General features: G+C 43.6%; 1 protein-coding gene across 2 annotated transcripts in view; it reads right to left on the bottom strand.

The window, feature by feature from the left end:
* Nucleotides 1–17,638, bottom strand: part of PIK3CG (phosphatidylinositol-4,5-bisphosphate 3-kinase catalytic subunit gamma) — a 195,691-nt gene that overhangs the window by 95,979 nt on the left and 82,074 nt on the right. For both annotated transcript variants that reach the window (XR_015310129.1, XM_086967135.1), the window contains exon 3: nucleotides 13,929–13,994. Coding sequence is in view for 1 of the 2 variants with exons in the window: in XM_086967135.1 (XP_086823261.1) it covers nucleotides 13,929–13,994 (66 nt within the window). In the remaining variant the exon portion in view is untranslated. The remainder of the gene's footprint in view (nucleotides 1–13,928; nucleotides 13,995–17,638) is intronic.

Here is a 17,638-nt window from a genome sequence, read left to right as displayed (position 1 = left end):
AAATTCCTCATTTGCGAGAATATAGGTAAAAACAAAATGGAGTTATATTCCGTAAAAAAATGGCAATGCGCGTGCAGAAGTGCGAAAGTGATCATGAACAAAACCAATGGGAAGCACAAGTAGAGACGTTAAAATATTATCATGGAACGTAAATGGCCTGAGGACAAAGAGTAGGAGGAACAAAATCCTGGAATACATTAGAACTGCAAAAAGTGAAATTATAATACTGCAAGAGACTCATCTCTTAAAAGAAGAATGGGACCAAATAATCAAGAACTTATGGTGGGTAGATTCCCATGTATGCACAACACAACAATGCAATATCAGGGGAATTGCGATAATTTTTAAAAAATCACTAAAAGCGGTTGTAACCTCCACAGAAGTAGATAGTAAAGGCAGATGGGCTATAGCCAGAGTAAAAATTGGTAACACTCCCCTTACTATTGCAGGTTATTATGGGCCCAACCTCGACGATGCTGATCCCCTGCGAAAACTGTACTCGCAGTTACTATTAGCCACTTCTCCCATAATATTGGGAGGTGACTTCAACCTAGTGATGGATTTAAGACTAGATAGATCACCACCAGGGAGACAGGCTAACTTGAAAAAAATGAGAGAGTGGATTGGGATCTACAAAAGAGACCTTGATCTAGTTGACATTTGGAGAAAAAAAGGAGAAAATAGGCACCCTTTCACCCTGCATAATAAAAAGCTGGGGCACAAATCAAGGATTGATTACTTTTTGGTCAGCAGTGAATTGACAGGGAACGTGAAAAAAGTATCTCACCTACCAGCCCATTTGTCAGACCATTCGGCTGTGCAACTACTACTACAGGTCACAGTAAAAGAAATGGAAAGAAGATTCACAGTAGAGAGAGCCTTGCTACAAGATGAACAGATAATAAGGGAACTGGAAATTGAAACAAAAAACTTCTTTGAATTAAACGCCATAGGTACCACAAAACAAATAACATGGGATACTTTTAAAGCTGTTATGAGGGGCAAACTCCTGAGTCTAGGGGCTCGTAAAAATAAGCAATTAAAGCAAGAGATCTCAGACCTGGAAAATAATATTCATTCCTTAGACATCGCTATCTCTATGGAACAAGAAGAGGTAAGGAAACAAGAACTTCTCCAACAAAAACAGCATCAGAAAGAGGAGATTGAAGGCGTCTTGGAAGAAAGACTGAGAAAGAAATGGGACTCTAGCAAATTAGCAAAGCATGAATATGGCGAGGGCTATGGAAACTGGCTGGCATGGAAACTTAAAACTGACTTAGCCAGAAACAAAGTGAGAAGTATAATTCAGAATGATCAAACAGGGCAAAATTCTGACGAAAATATCATCAGGCAAGAATTCTGGAAATTCTTCAAAGAACTCTATACGGAAGATACAAATCCGCAAGACAAGCTGATCAATTCCTACTTGGAAGATATTCCGCTCCTAAAACTTACGGAGGATGAAAGAGAAGATCTGAACAAAGAAGTCCTTGAAGGTGAAGTGGCTGACGCCATCAAGAGTTTGAAGAAAGGAAAGGCAGCGGGGCCCGACGCTCTACCGAACGAACTCTACTTGGTATTAAAAGATACTCTACTTCCTGGAACGATGCCATAATTACAATCATCCTAAAACCTGGAAAGGACCCTGCCAGATGCGAGTCGTACCGCCCGATTTCACTGCTGAACGCAGATTATAAAATCTTTACTAAAATCATGGCAGCACGGCTAGGGAAAGTATTGCCGAAACTGCTGCATCAGGATCAAAAAGGGTTCATCAAAGGGAGGCAACTGCATGAACTTACACAAGAACTTTTAACTGCAATAGACATTGCAACACACGAGAAAACTCCTCTCACCATACTCACTGTCGATGCCGCAAAGGCTTTCGATAGGGTCAATTGGGCCTTCCTAGAGAAAGTAATGGTCAAAAACAACATTGGACTAAACTTTATACATATGGTAAAGCAAATATACAAGGATCCAAGATCCAAGGTTCTAATAAATGGAAGTCTCACGGAAAACATAAAGATAAGCAGAGGAACGAGGCAGGGTTGTCCCCTTTCACCTTTGCTCTTCAATTTATATATTGAACCGCTAGCGAATAAGTTAAGAAACAGTAAAGAAATTACTCCATTTAAACATCATACATGGGAGAAGAAAATCGCATTATATGCGGATGACTTAATGATTTTTACGGACGACTACCTAAGAGCCAAGGATACAATCGAAGAAACTATAGGAGCATTTGGGAAAGTTTCAGGGTACCTGGTAAATCAAACGAAAACAGAGATCATGACATGGAATACTCGCTTTAAAAGTCACAATATAAAAAATGAAATTAGATACCTAGGAATCCTAGTGAACCATGATATAGGAAAGATTCCGCAACGCAACCTGACCAAGGTAGCCGGAGACGTAAGGAAACTGCTCGAGGCTTGGGCCTCCTTACCACTCAGTCTGATTGGGAGATCAAACATAGTCAAGATGACCATCATACCAAAGTTCACTTTCTTATTTAATGCAATACCACTAGAGTTTGGGAAAACGGTGCTAACACAGGCACAGAGAGACATCACAAGTTTCATATGGGCTGCGAAAAGCACGAGGATTGCTTGGAAGAAAATAAGGAGGGGGAAGAAAGATGGAGGACTGGCTAGCCCGGACCTGGTGGAGTACTACAGAGCCTTCCAACTTAAGAACATCAGTATGCTGCTAAAGAGTCACGAAAACTACCCGAGCTACTTACAAGCGATCACAAAATCAGATGACCATGTCTTGTTTAAGTTCGGACACCCCAAGTACTTCAAAAAAATAAAATTAAAGATCCTAAGGGACGCAGCAAAGATGTGGGCACAAATCAGAGGAATCCTGAAAATTTCGTACTATAGCAAATGGGCTCCCATTTGGAACTCGCCAGGAACCCCAGAATGTTTTAAAGACACACTAGCACTCCCTCTAAAAAGAGCCAACGTAAAGTATTGGGGGCAAATACTAAACGGATCTAAACTGAAAGCATGGTCAGAGCTTCAAGAGTTGACAAACAACACACTATCTAAATTTAAATATTACCAAATCTTAAGCTGGTCTAAGACTTTACCCACTGTCAACAACGGAAATGAAAAAGTGGAAAAAGAAATGGTTAAAACAACACCAATACCAAAAGAAGTGGCTAAATGGTATTGGGCCCTGATAAAGGCCAACGATACAAACCTCAACATAGAAACACAAACTTGGGGAAAAGACATACTAATAGACCTAGACCTAATTTGAGAAAAATCCGTGGGGAAATGCTGGTCCACTCTGAAATTCGCGGCCTTGAAAAGGAACCATCTGTACACCATTCACCGGGCATACTGGACACCAAGAAAGCTTTCCAAGTTTAAGAACGCAGGAATAAAGAAATGCCCAAAATGTGGAGAAGAAAGAGCAGACGACATCCACATGTTCAAAAACTGCCCCCAATTGAAAGAATTCTGGGACGAAGTTGGTAAGACCCTGAGCATTATCCTGACCAAGCAACTAACTGTAAGTACCACCCTTACCCTTTTTGGGATTGAAGACTCAGGAAATGAAGGGGGGCTCACAAAAGGGCAAGAAAATCTCCTTTTTGTATTGATAGTACTTGCAAGGAGGGAAATTTGTATTAAATGGATAGGGTCTTCCAGCCCAACCCATGCAGATTGGTTGAACTCGGCCATAAGAATTAACAAACTTGACAGGAAGGGAAATGCAAGTAAGAGATTTAAGTTCTGGGAAAGCTTCGAAAATTTCTTAAACCCCAAATAAGATCAAAATACAAGTCCTATGATTAACGCGATACATCTTCTGGTGGACAAGTATGGTACTTGTTGAGTAGTCAAGTTGACCAGCTCCCCTCGCTCCAAAATCAGAGGTAATGGTATGTAACGGGCAAAGGAAACTCCTCTAAAAGATCATCAAGAGGATGATTAAAACTCCCCAGACAAGAGAGACCGAGGGGCAGTGTCGGAAAGAAACTAGAGGCAGATACCTGATACTCCGTATTCATACAGTTATCGCAATATGAGGAATAAATAAATAAATAATATTTTATTTATTTATTTATTTGAAAGTTTTATAGAACGCGAACTGGACCCGTGAGGGTATCAGAGCGCTTTACAGGTTCAAGAGTAATACAGAAAGATTGGTGACAAAATGATAGCAATAAATCGGGGGGGGGGGTATACAGAAACAGGGGTCATAGGGTAGGCAGGGAGTCAAAGGGGAATGTGCAAGGAGGAAGGGGGTGAAAAGGTATATAGGAACATTTTCCAGAGTAAATGGTCATACATTGACACAGTGATCTTTACAGAGTCAAAGATCATACAATAGCACAGGGTATCATACAATAGAACAGGGTATCACAAAGGAAATCAGTCTCTCGGTGCTTGTGGAGCAGGTTAGCCAAGGAATTTGGCCATGAGGAAGGATTTGGCCTCTTTTTTAAAGCGTGGCAAGGAGTGGATACTTCTAATGTCAGACGGGAAAGCGTTCCATATTCTTGGAGCAAACCCGGTGAAAGAGCGATTGTATTTTTTTTTCTTAAAACGTGCAGGCCGGAGTAGGAAGGTATTTGCCGATCGAGAGTTTCTGCTTCCTCCGGATATTGCGAGCTTCTGTGCAAGATACGCAGGGGAGTTGGTGTGTACGGCCTTGTGCGTGATGTATGCCAACTTGAGGTGAATCCTAGCCTCGAGAGGGAGCCAGTTCAACGCTTTCAGGTGGGGGGTGATGTGATCAAATTTTCTAGAGCCCGTAAGAAGTCTGGCAGCTGCATTGAGGCAGGCTTTTAAAGGTGCTAGAGTGATCTTGGGTAAACCAGAGAGGGTGGAGCAGCCATATTCCAACCGAGAAATGACTAGAGATTGGACTGCTAGTTTTAGGTCGGGAGTAGCTAGAAATGTTTTCAGCTTCCATAGGTAACTCAGGTGGAATCTGGCAGATTTGGCCATTGAGTTGATGTGGTTTCGCATGTTTAGGTTGTAGTCCAAGGTGATTCCCAGTGATTTGGCAGAGTCCACTATGGTCAGGGAACAGTTTAGGGCTGTGATAGCTGTGATCCAAGTCTGTATCTCAGAGATAAGAAGGAACTCAGTTTTGTTAAAATTGAGTTTGAGTTGGTTTGAGGCTAGCCAACGGACGGTCAGCTTCAGGGCCTCATTCATGGTGAGGATTCCGCAAGAGATGAGATTTTTATGTAGATCTGAGTATCATCAGCGTACATATGGAAGCAGATATTAGCATTGCGGAGGATTTCAGCAAGGGGTTCTAGATAGAGATTAAACAGGGTGGGGGACAACGTTGATGTTTGAGGGACTCCCACCGTGACCATGGAGGTGGAGGAAAGTTCACAGTTGATTAGGAATCTCTGAGATCTGTTTTGGAGGTACGAACTAAACCAGTCGATTACTGTGCCGTCTAAAACCATCCTAAGTTTGAGGCGTTCGAGAAGCATCATGTGGTTGACAGTATCGAAGGCCGAGGATAGATCCAGAAGGATTAGGAGACAAGTTTTGTCTTGGTCCAGGGCTTGAAGAGCATCATCGACAACGTGGAACATGTTTCAGTGCTATGTCCAGGTCGGAAGCCAGATTGGCAGTCATAGAGTAGATGGAAGTTGCTGATGTGGCGACTTAGCTGTATATGAACACACTTTTCCAACACTTTTGCCAAGAGGGGAATGTTGGAGATTGGTCTAAAGTTGTTTGGGGAGGTTGGGTCCAGTGATGGCTTTTTCAGAATAGGGAGAACTTGTCCTGCTTTCAGTGAGATTGGTATTGATCCCTGCCGGAGAGAGGCGTTGATTATCGCGGTCCAGCAAGGAATAATGGATTTGGTAATCATCGCAAGACAGTTCGAGGGGAGCGGGTCGTTGAAATGGTTGTTCGGGTTTAAGGAGGAGAGGATATTTGCGACAGAGTCTTCATCGTAGGGTAAGAATTCAGACCAGTGCGCTAGATTCTTGGATGAGGTCGGTGTCAGTAGCAGTGATGGGGGAGGCGGATGATCACTGTTTGGTGGGGGGAGTGAGGCAGCTTTGAGTTCGGTATCTATGGTGATGATTTTGTTTGCAAAGAACGAGGAGAAATCTTCGGAGGAGATGAGAGACTTGGGGTTTTCTTTCGTTGTTTTGGATAGTTTGTTTGACTGGAGTTTGATCATCTCAAAGAGTTTGCGAGGCCTGTTCTGAGCATTTCCTAGTTCCGCTCTGAAAAACTCTTTTTTTGAATTGAGGATGTTTTTGTTGTAAGCATTTCAGGCCTGGCGAAGAAGTTTCAGGTGATCTGCCGATGGGTGCTGTCTCCAGATTCTTTCGGCTTGACGGAGGGATCTTCTCTCATTGTTGAGGGAGCCAGTGAACCATGGGTTTCTGTCTTTGATTTGAGTCCTTTTTAGTTTAAGAGGGGCGAGGTCATCCAAAATGTTCGACATCGAAACAGTGTAGTGAGGTCACTGGCCGAGGTGATGTGGGGAGGGGGTGGGAGGTCAGATTTGCAACGTGACTCGAGTTCAATTAGGTCTAGGTTTTTTGTGTCTCTGACCCAGCGTTTTGGGAGCACTGGTTGAGGAGCCCATGTTTTGAGGGTGCAGGGTAGAAGAAAGGCGATGGCATGGTGGTCTGACCAGTCGCAGGGGTCGGTGGATATGATCTTGACAGTTTTCTCATTAGAGATGATCCAGTCGAGAGTAACCCCTTTCGAGTGGGTAGGGAGTAGGCAAGCTTGGGTCAGGGCTAGGTCAGCCATGAGGTCTTTCATGACCGTTGACATGTGGATCTTTATGGTCGTTCCAGTGCAGGTTGAAGTCCCCAAGGAAGATGTCTTTGGAGTTGGGGGAGATCTTAGCCGTGATAATTTCCATGAGGTAGTCAGTGAATTGATTGTTATTGCCTGGGGGGTGGTAAAAAGTGCGCAGGTTGCACAGGAGGGTGGTGTTGCTCCAGACTGAGAGGGCTAGATATTCGCAGGAATCAGTAGTATCCGTGAAAAAGCTCTGAGACAAGGAGGTTAGAGCGATAGATGCAAGCAATTCCGCCACCTTTTTTGTTAAGCTGTCTGTCTAGTCTGGTAATGTTGAAATTGGGGGGGACTAAGAGGTCGAGGCAAGGGGATGATGCATCATTGAGCCATGATTCAGTTAGGATGGCTAGGTCGGTGTTATTGTTTAGGATGAGAGCAGCGACATCGGCGGCATGCTTTACTGCCGATCGGCAGTTGATTAAGAGCTCCGTCAGACCGGGAAGGGAAGTGGTGGTAGGAGTCGAGGCAGTTAGGGTTACAGGTGCAAGATTGCTTCTGATCGCCCTTCTATTGCAGAGGGGGGCCAGTCTGTGTGGGTCGATAGCGACCGTGCAGATGGGGTGTGCTGTACTCGCATCAGGTAGGCAGGGGGGGATAGGGGCTGTGTTGAGGTCTTTAAGGATATCCAGTATTTTGATTTCGATGAGATCAGGGGAATCGGTGGTGATTAGGAAAAGGTTATATGAGCAGGCGAGGTCAAGGATTTCCTCCTCGGATAGACAGCTAGTGTGCTTGCGAAGGCGAAGATGTCTTAAGGCTGTTGGTAGCGGGCACTTGAGAAGTTCAGGGATGGGCGGGGGAGATTGCTGAGGCATGAGGTTTGCGAAGGCTGATTCGGCGACGTGGAGGAGGTTTGTTAGGTCGAGGATGGAGGAGTGGACGCTTTGAATTATTTTGGAGGCTCTGGAGTGCAGAGAGCGGATATATGTGGGGGGAGGGGTAAGAGAGTTGGGGTGGATGGAGCGGGGAGTTATGGAGGATTGGGTGGTAGGGTGGATTTTGCTAGGAGTCAGGGAAGGGAGGATGTGATTGTTATCGGGCCGGCTTCATCTGCTGCGGAGGACTTCACTATGGAGGGGGGTTAGTAGGATAAGGATGGACAGATTTGGTGGATTGGGAGGTAGGGAGGATAGTGTTAGCGGTCATGGAGAGGGGGGTGTGCGTGCTAGCGGGGCTGGCTTGATCTGCTGCGGAGGACGTCCCTAGGGTGGGGGGATTAGGAGGACAGGGGTGGACCAGTTTGGTGGATTGGGTGGTAGGGAGGATAGTGCTAGGGGTCATGCAATGGTGTTGCATACCTTAGCAAATGTTCGGTAACTGTAGGTCACAGATGCAAAATCGAGCACTTTGTTGGTGAGCCACTGCCTTATTCTCACCTTATGGAAATGTAGGCCCCAGCAAGAATGCCAGGGAGACCTATGCAGTTTAACATTCCTTCTAGCTGGTACTGTGAAAGAGCTATAAGAAACACATTAACTACCTTGAATAGAATAATGGATGGCATCCATTCATTTATTAACAAGGAATTGCTCTCCGCTAATGCCATACCCCTCACCCACAACCCAATATTCCCTCCTCTGCAGACTGCCAGAATGGTTAAATGTGCAGCTCGCCTGGGGCTAGCCACGGTGTCGGACCTTTACCCTCATAATACCTTCATCACCCTTGCTGCTGAGTCTGGGCCTATGGACATGCTGCTGTATTACCAACTTAGAGCATCCTGCAGGGAGATTAACCCCACATTTCCTCAGCTCCCCCCTCCGATAGCAGCCCTTGACTTTGCTTATACGTCCAGCTCCCCCCGCAAGCTGGTCACCAGGATTTCATGCCCTCACGCTGACGGCGTCCCCGACCACTGCTGACCTTGCCCGTGCTGGCTGGAGTGAGGACCTGAGCGCCGACCTCTCTCAGGAGGTCTGGCTGTACTGTTGCAATCAGACCAAACGCCTGTCCCCCAATTACTGCCTGCGCCTCATACATTTTAAATACCTGCACAGATTATACCGCTCTCCTGTCACACTCACCAAAATGGGCCTCATTCCTAGCGACGGATGTCTGCGATGCTCCGCTCCCGCTGCCGACTCTTCCCACCTAGCCTGGTTATGCCCAAATGTCTCTGCCTACTGGCGTGATGTGTGTGCCGCCATCACTGAGATCACCTCCGTGACTGTCACGCCAGACCCATTGCTGTGCCTCTTAGGCTTTGTGAAATACTGCCCAGATGCCTGCCGCAAGTTGATCGCCATGCTGCTCGTTCTTGCACGGCGTAGGGTCTCCATGCACTGGGGACGGAGGTCTGTGTCCAAGGTCAGTGCTTGGCTAGAAGACGCCGCTCGCTGTCAGACACTTTTGTCCGAATTCTGGGACTTAGTGCCGGCAACCAGCAGACCGATTAACATTTGGGGTCCCTTCATTTCTTATCTCCAGCGCCAGATTGCCTCGCCATCTACGACCTCTCCCACGCCCTCTGCTAGCGGTTGTCGGGGCTGGCTTGTGATGCACAGCTCCTCCATTAACATGATGATATCTTGCTATCATTCTCACTAGTACCTGGACTCTCCCAGGCGTTCCCCTGTCTTTCCTGTTTCGCTCCATGCAGCTTTTTTCCACGTAATGTACCCGGCTGCTCATGCATGATTGTCCCTACAGTGTATGTAACAGATGTGGTTTTCTTAACTGATTGCGGACCTTTCGTCTGAATGCATTGTAATATGTTGTGCAATTTCCTCAATAAAGTTTTTTTTAATAAAAAAATCTAAAATAAATATTAACAAGGAAGGACATAATGTGTTATAAATTTTTATACCATTAATGAGGAAGGACAATATTAACAAGGAAGGACATAATGTGTTATAAATTTTTATACCATTAATGAACCTCAAAATAAATCATATACTTTTTACGGCATTAATTGCAGGTCACAGAATTTGGATCCGTCCGTCTAATTCCAAGTGGAACATACTTTTCACATCTGTTTTTTTGGGTGAGGGAAAACTTGCAATCGCATGGTACTGGGCCAGATTTTCTGCACGGTAACAGAAAATTTGCATGCTAATTTACAGAGCCGTAAATCTGTCCTGTACAAAGCACCTTGTGATTAGGGTTTTTGTAGTAATATCCTCAGATTGCAGAATTCAATACATTAGCTACCAAAGAATATGATCCAAATCTTTTAAGACATTTCTTTAGTTGAAAATTATATTGAGAAATGCATTTTCAAGTGTGCAAGAAATTGGAGTATATTTTGATGGAGTGGATGAGAGTCCACCTCAAATAATAATCACAGTCCTTGTCAGGGTGAGTCACAAAAGTCACTAAATAAAAATGTGCTCAACCCCTTGATAGCTATGGGACAGACCAGTGAAGCTTAATTTAGAGGCAATGTGTTAAGTATTTATGCAGCACTAAAACAGTAATAAAGTGAAAACAAAACACAAGAAAAATCCCAAACCAATTTAGAAAAAGACAAAAAATTATTAAATAAAATGACAACAAAATTACAAAAATCTAATGCGCAGAACCGGAAATATGAATATTTAATGGGGCCAAAAAAGACACAGCGCCAATTGTGGGTATCTGGATGGGCTAGGCTAGGTCAAAGTTAAAAGTTAAGACCGACCACAATTGTTCGCTGGTAGTATACAGGGACCAGGTTCATCCTGGTGGAAAATGCACCTTCTGGAGCAAAAGCGGTCATCGACGAGTTGTTGGTGCTGCATTCTGGGTCTACATCAGAGCTCGAAGACGGCGTGATGCTGAAGAGCGGGGTCCTAGCAGCAAGGGGCTGACAGTATACGAAAGTTGAGGGGCAGAGTGAGGGGGACACACATGTGAGGGGTGACATTACAAAGTTTTTAAAAAACATACTTACATTCTCGCTGAGTCCGCAGCCATCTCTCTTTCGTCATGTCGTCCCTCCCAAACCAGAAAGCTCCCAGGCTCCCTCCCCTGAACAATCACAAGGCTGCAATACAGCTTTGTGATTGGTCTGAGCGCCATAGCTCGGCGCTCAGACAGGATCTGGGTGGGTGTGCATGTTTATCACTAGGCTATGTAATGCAGCCTAGTGAGGAACATGCAAAGTGTGCATGACAGCTTGGGAGGGCCCGAGTGGGCCGTCCAAGCAGTCATGAGCACTTTGGAGTGTACAGCAACTACTCCTCCTCCTGGATGTCACAGAAGCCCAGCTCAGTCCAACCTGGCTGAAAAAGAAATGATAAAAACAGAAATAACTTCTGTTATTATCCTTTTATTTTTTTTAACTGCTCTACAAGCTGTGTGGCGACGCTCCTCTGCCTTAGCAGAGGAGCCGTCACTGGGTCCTAGGGCAGTTGTCGACGAAGGTGGGAAAACTCCATGCTTTCAAAGCCTGAAGTCCCACCCAGAAAGGCATCGGTGGAGGCCCTGGTCTTCCGCTGGTTCTTTGTAGAAAATGTTGGCAAAACGTTTTAGCACTTGTAGTTTGGGCATGAGGAGGACACTCTAACACCAACAACAGTAAAGGGTACAGAACCTAAAAAGGAAAACTTGGGAGTTAGGACTCACTCCAGCAGAGACCAGTAGCAGAGTACAGGTCAGGTCTAGATGGACATAGGCAGTTGGTCAATTGCAAGGAGAGAGGCTTATGGAATAATGTAGTGTCCCTGTAAGTCAAACAGAGGAACAGCCAAATGACCCTTGAAGACACTTGGGTCCTGGGTTCAAGGCAAGCAGTTTCAGGCTACTTTTCAGGTTTTTCAGACAGCAGGACAGTCCTTCATCTTATTCGTCACAGGCCCAGGAGGGTTCTGAGGAGAGGTCTGTGGAGTCCACTTTTATGCCCAGCATCTGGGTGGAGCAAAACCTTTGTCTACCCCTAAACCAGTTCTGGACAGTTCTTCTCCTCTCACTGGGTTTGGAGACAGCCTGACTAGAGAGACAAAAGGGTGGCAGGCCTATGTGTAAGCTTCATCTGCCAGTGACATGGTAGGCATCCTTTAATGTTCAGAAAGGATCTGAGCACAGCTCCCAGGCCATCCTCTTTACACCGAACGTCCTTTGTCAACAGCCTGGGACCAATACACGTCTCATCACAGGAGAGCCATCAAGGATAAGGAGACAGTTGGACACTGGCAAGAAGGCCTTTTGTTTTTAGGTAGGAAATTGCAACTTTCTAAAAGTGTAATTTCCAAAATAGTAATATGAAATTCAACTTTATCACCAAGTTGGGTTTTAGGTTACCATTAACATTAGCTAGTTAATCCTTTTTTAGCTAGTCCCAAACTGAATTAAGCATTACATTTAATAGTGTAAAGCAGTGTTAACCTATGGGAGAGCCATCCTTGCCAGAGTGAAAAATGAATTTGGAAGCTTTTCACTGTCAGGACAAGGGAAACAATAAATATGCATGCCCTACTTTTAAATACTATACACCCTGCCCAATGGACTTTTAAGATCTCCCTTAGGGGTGTGTTATAAGTATTAAAAGGGAAGTTTAAAGCATCGTAAAATTTGTATTTTGCCAGGTCGAAAAGGCAGTTTGCACACCTTGGCTGCAGTGGTAGGCCTGGAAACATGCTTTACATGGCTACTGTAGTGGATGGCACAATTGGTGATGCAGTCCAATAGTAGCATTTAATTTGTTGGTTTTTGGTATAGCTATTACCAAATACTATTGTCTTATAAGTAAATTAAGGTTGCCAATAGGTGTATGCCAATTTTTCCATGTTTAAAACAGAGAGCATAAGCAGTTTACCACTGGTTAGCAGGGGTAAAGTGCACAGAGTCCTATAACAAAAAAGAGTTCAGCAACGTAAGGCAGAAATCTGGGCAAATACCACACAAAAAATGGCAATTTCCAACAAAGTGACTTTTGTTTTCAGATGTTTCATGTCTCACAATAACAACGTATTTTGATGGGTGGGTACCCTGGATGTTGAGTAAAGTGTATCAGTATAAAAAGAGAAAAACTTTGCAACTTTTTTAATGAGCAGATCACAGACTGCTAGAGCGAATAAATAAATACAACCTTGAAATACAAGCGTTTGTTGTAAAGAAACATCACTGATAAATGTAGCAAAAAACATAGAAACCTTTGTCTAAAACACAGAGGTGGGCCTATTCAAAGATCAGTTATTGTTCAACAAAATAAGGTAATTAACACATTTGCAAATATGTCATGCACGAGAATAGGGAAGTTTAATTTGTTATGTGTTTTTAGAACGTGTATATTACAGCAGTGGCTGTCAAATATACATCACAAGTGTTATAAAAATGCCTGTTTTGGATGTTTTGCATGTACTGTTACAAGTTCACTTGCAAGCTCTACATTTAATTACTAATTGACAGACAAGTTTGTGTCTGCTTTATGTTTATCTGGTTTTACTCAATTTACTCGTCCAGAACATGTGTTCAAACAATTTGGGCCATTTTATCACTTAAGACTTGAATGTTTAGGGAGCTCATTTAGAGTGTGGGAAAGTTGTACTGCCACAAATTGGCAGTGCTCAAACCCTGACAAGCTTCTATTCCCCAACCCATTTAGTGTTGGGAAACACAGGGTCGCCATTGAGGACCTCAGTTGACTGCTCCAGCGGAATCCCTTCACAAGGTGACCCGTCTGCTGGAGGGACACCATCTCATAGTAATGGTCAACCTGCCCTCGTGAGGTCAGGTCGATCATCTCTGGATTTCCCCTGCCCGGGATCGCAATGAAAGACATGGCAGTCCAGGGCAGGAAAATACAATGGCTCTCTTACACAGGAAGAAAACTGCCTGCATGTAAGGGCAGTTGACTTTTTCAGAAACAACCCCCACTTTGCAGGAGGTTTTCTGAAAAAGAAAAACAAAGGCCAAGCAGGCCGAAAAAACAAGGCTGTTAGCTTTGCATTTGAAGAGTAAATTCAACGCTCACACGGCAGGTTGCCCATCAAGACTTAAATGAGCCATTAATCTCCTATCTTTAATCTCAATCGACATGTTAGAGCTAGCAGTGGCAGTGAGGATGATCTGCAGCAGCGAAAGGTAAATATTGGGCCACTGTCCCACTTTGTGTTTACAAATTAAGCACACGTTTATAATGACGCAGCAGAAAAAGTCTGTACGTAATGTAACTTCTGAAAACATACTTACACCTAATCCTCTTTTTAGAAGAAACCGTGCCAGTGCACTGTCATGATATGGTTCAAACTTCACTGCCTAAGAAATACAAATACAAAAGGGTTTGATTAACAGAACGCAGTTGTTTGATAAAAACACTTTGATTCTATTAAAAACATGTTTCCATTCAAAAGAGCTTTTCATACAGGGCTCTGCATTTCTGGGTAAACATGTAAATACGAGAAGCACATTGCTAGATTTCCACTTATCTTGAGACAAACACTGCTAAAACAAGCACGTTTCTGGTGGTGTGTTGTATGAATAACTTCAAAAAATGGTACATTACCAAAACGTACATAGTACTCCAGGGCCTAATTTACAAGGTTTTGCCCAGGACAGCGCTGCAAGTAATCGCGGTGCCGCCATGCATCAAAGAAAAGGGCAGGAAGATATGAGATATAAGATATGGCGCATTCCTGTCCTTTTACCCTACGCTGGCGCACAGTGGGCTGCCATGCGCCAATGCAGGCACTATTGCGCCATGGTGTCTGTGTTGTAGGGGTGATCATTTTTGTGCACAAAAACAATCACAAGAGACGTTTTCCTCCTTCTATATGTGCTGCCCTCTAGGGTTTAGGGTGAGGATGGTTTTTGGGTGGCACAGGCATTTTTGGGTTTAGGGTGAGTATTGGTTTTCGGGTGGTAAGGACATTTTCAAGGTTTAGTGTGGGTATGGGTTTTTGGGTAGCATGGGCATTTTTAGGGTTGATGGTGTGTATGTTTGCGATCCCAAAAGAAATACCCACCCTAAACCCTGAAAATGCCCTTGCCATTTGTCGAATTTGTCGAATGTCGCCAAAGTTATTACCAACAGATAAAATGCAGCTCCTATGGACTCATGATCCTAACTATAACTACCCAGTGGCGACCACACTGTGTAATATGTATATATAAATATTCACTGAAAAAAACACAACGGTTACAGGAACGTTATAGTTAGACACAGATTACACTCATATAAAAAGAATGAAATTCAGCAGTTATAGTTACCTGAGCTATATATAACGTATGTGCCCGTAAGTGTTTTTAAGAGTTTATGGGTGTTAAGCATATATACTAACCTACTACAAAAGTTAAATTAGTATATTAGGAGTACTACTACTTAGTGATACTACTTCTTACATATATTAAGTGTGTGGCTGTGTGAGTGTATGTATTCTTGTGTGTAAGGGTGTGTAAGTGGCTGTATGGGTGTATAAGTTGGTGTGTTAGTAGCTGTGTGGGTGAATGAGATACTATGTGAGCAGCAGTATTGGTGAGTAAGTAGGTGTGTCAGTGGCTGTATTGGTGAGTGAATGGCGGTATGAGTGGGTCTATGGGTGAGTAAATGGGTGTGTAGTGAGTGTATGGGTGAGTGAGTGGGTGGGTGCCTTTATTATTAGGGTGAGCGCTTTAAGTACATGTAAGTTCTGACTGCAGTACTGTCATGGGTTACAGTATAAAAATGTGTACTCACGGTTTCAAAGTTGAGCAATATGAGGCTATGCATAATGCTCCCAGAATGCTCTCTGATTAGATGCAAATATTTGCAGAAGCTTGAGAGCAAGATTAATGACTCTTTGCTTTCAATACAAAATGTTCCTAAAAAAATGAAAGTAGGAAAAAAATACATTTAGCTAAACTACTGTGAAATTTCAGGTACCGTTTCTTTGCATCATCATTTAGTAAAATGTGTTGATGCATGCTAGTATTTCGCAAAAATATTCATATTGGAAAATTAGTGAAACCAGTTTCAATAAGATTATGAGAAACATAAAAATAAACAAGCATTGGCAAAGCAAGTAGGTCTGAAATTAGTGTCAGCTTTTTAATTTTGCCAATACGTGACTTGTTTTGGCATGGTTTTTGTAAAGCCTTCTTGATGTAAGAGCTGCCGGGCCCTCACCATTATAACAAACATTGGCGAAAGCAAAACAATTGGTCTAAAAAAGCACATACTGCCACATTAGTTACTTCCACTGAACAAAACTACTTTGTGTGCCAATATACTCAGTGTGAAAGAGCTTAATGCTGTCACTCACAGTGAAGCCAGCCGATACAGAGGGGGAGAGAGAATTTTAATAAACACAAAAGGTTGTGGTTAACGCCAGACCAAATTAGGGGCCCTATTATTAAAGAAAGTCTCAAAGTGCACCCTTGGTATATGTCCTTGCATTAAGTGCAGCTATATGGCTTTCGTGTATTTACAATAATTTATAGAAGTAGGGCAAGAAATGTACTCCTGGAAAATATTTGTGAACTGCAGTTTATCATGAGCAAATCTGCATGTGTAGATTTGCTCATGCGAAAACCCGAGTGTTTGCAAGGTCATTTTCCCATCAACTACTTTTTTCCCAACTCTGGAAGAAGGTTTACGTCTGCCATTGTCATGAGTAAATTTCCAACATTTCTCAGTATTGGAAAAGATTAGAGAAGAGTTGTTGAAAACCCTTAAAACTTGCAAGTTAGTAGATTTGCACATACTTCAAGGGCATTCCAACCCAGGAACCATTGATTACGGCTACCTTAAGTCCCAGTATGTAGATCTGCAGAAACGTGGCAACATAAAGGGATTGCCAGCATTCAAGAACCACTATGGTATGAGCACTGGCATTATCAGAGAGGCTATATAAGCTCCTATATAATGAGATTGCTGCCATAATTTGTCGCCGAACCACATGGCACCAAAGGGACAAGTGGATTTTGATAAAGGACAAGTAGATTTATGAAGCAACTTGCCCCATGGGCAAGTAGATATTTTAATAAATTCCACACCCCTGAGGAGGGGTGATTGGCCCTCAAGAACCCTGAGCAGATAAGGGGACTTCATCACCCAATCAGTTGTGCGGCAGGAGCCGCATTTGAAGAGTGGTGGAGAAAAGGGGCGTGCCCTCTGATAACCTCTCAGCTATTCTACTATGTGGGACTTGCTGGAAGTCATTCCCCAAGTAGTAGTGCACCAGGAGGTGCATTTGTAGAGTGGTGGTGAAAGAGGGCGGGCCTCTGGTAACTTGCAGCCGACATTCTTTGTTTTTAATTTTTCTTTTTTATTGGGTTGGACCTCCCTGGGAAAATTTGGGGCCCGGGGACCCCATACTCCGGATCAGACCTTTTTGAAATGGGGGAGGAGTGGCCACGTGGCCCCCCTCCCTAGACCTGGCCAAATTCAACAGGGGACAGAGACATTTTAAGGCATAGGCAAAGTGGGCTCTGACACAGGACCTCAGGGCCCTCTGATAGAGCCAGCTCGTCTGCCCTGATGACCTTGAATAATTCTTAAATAGATTCTTTTGAAAAACGTTTTCCTTTTATTCATTTTTTAATGTGGTTGATGTGTGACAGTCTATTGTGGATATTGTGCAAAGAAATGGTGTGTCTTATGTTTCATGCAACATCCTTAAATTTTTTTTATTTTAGATAAAAACAGGACCTCACATAAGAGAAATGGGAGGGTGTCTTAGAGATTATTTGCAGTAATTTTAGCGAGCTGTTGCTGTATTAAAATATTACAACTAAACGTTTCTTTCTCTGAACATTAGATGTTATCACATTTAAAATTGGGATGAGTGTGTCAGTGACCTGGCCAAAGAGTGCATGAAAGAGCTAAAATTGGATCATAATTTCAAAGCTGTTTTGAACAGAGGCCCCCAAAATACGTTTAGCCCAGGGCCCCCATAATCCTTAAGATGTCTCTGACAGGGGAG

This window comes from Lissotriton vulgaris, chromosome 1_1 (assembly GCF_964263255.1).
Source record: "Lissotriton vulgaris chromosome 1_1, aLisVul1.2, whole genome shotgun sequence".
Taxonomy (NCBI): Eukaryota; Metazoa; Chordata; class Amphibia; order Caudata; family Salamandridae; genus Lissotriton; species Lissotriton vulgaris.
The sequence above is the reverse complement of the archived record's forward strand: the minus strand, read 5'-3'. Positions and strand labels throughout refer to the sequence as shown.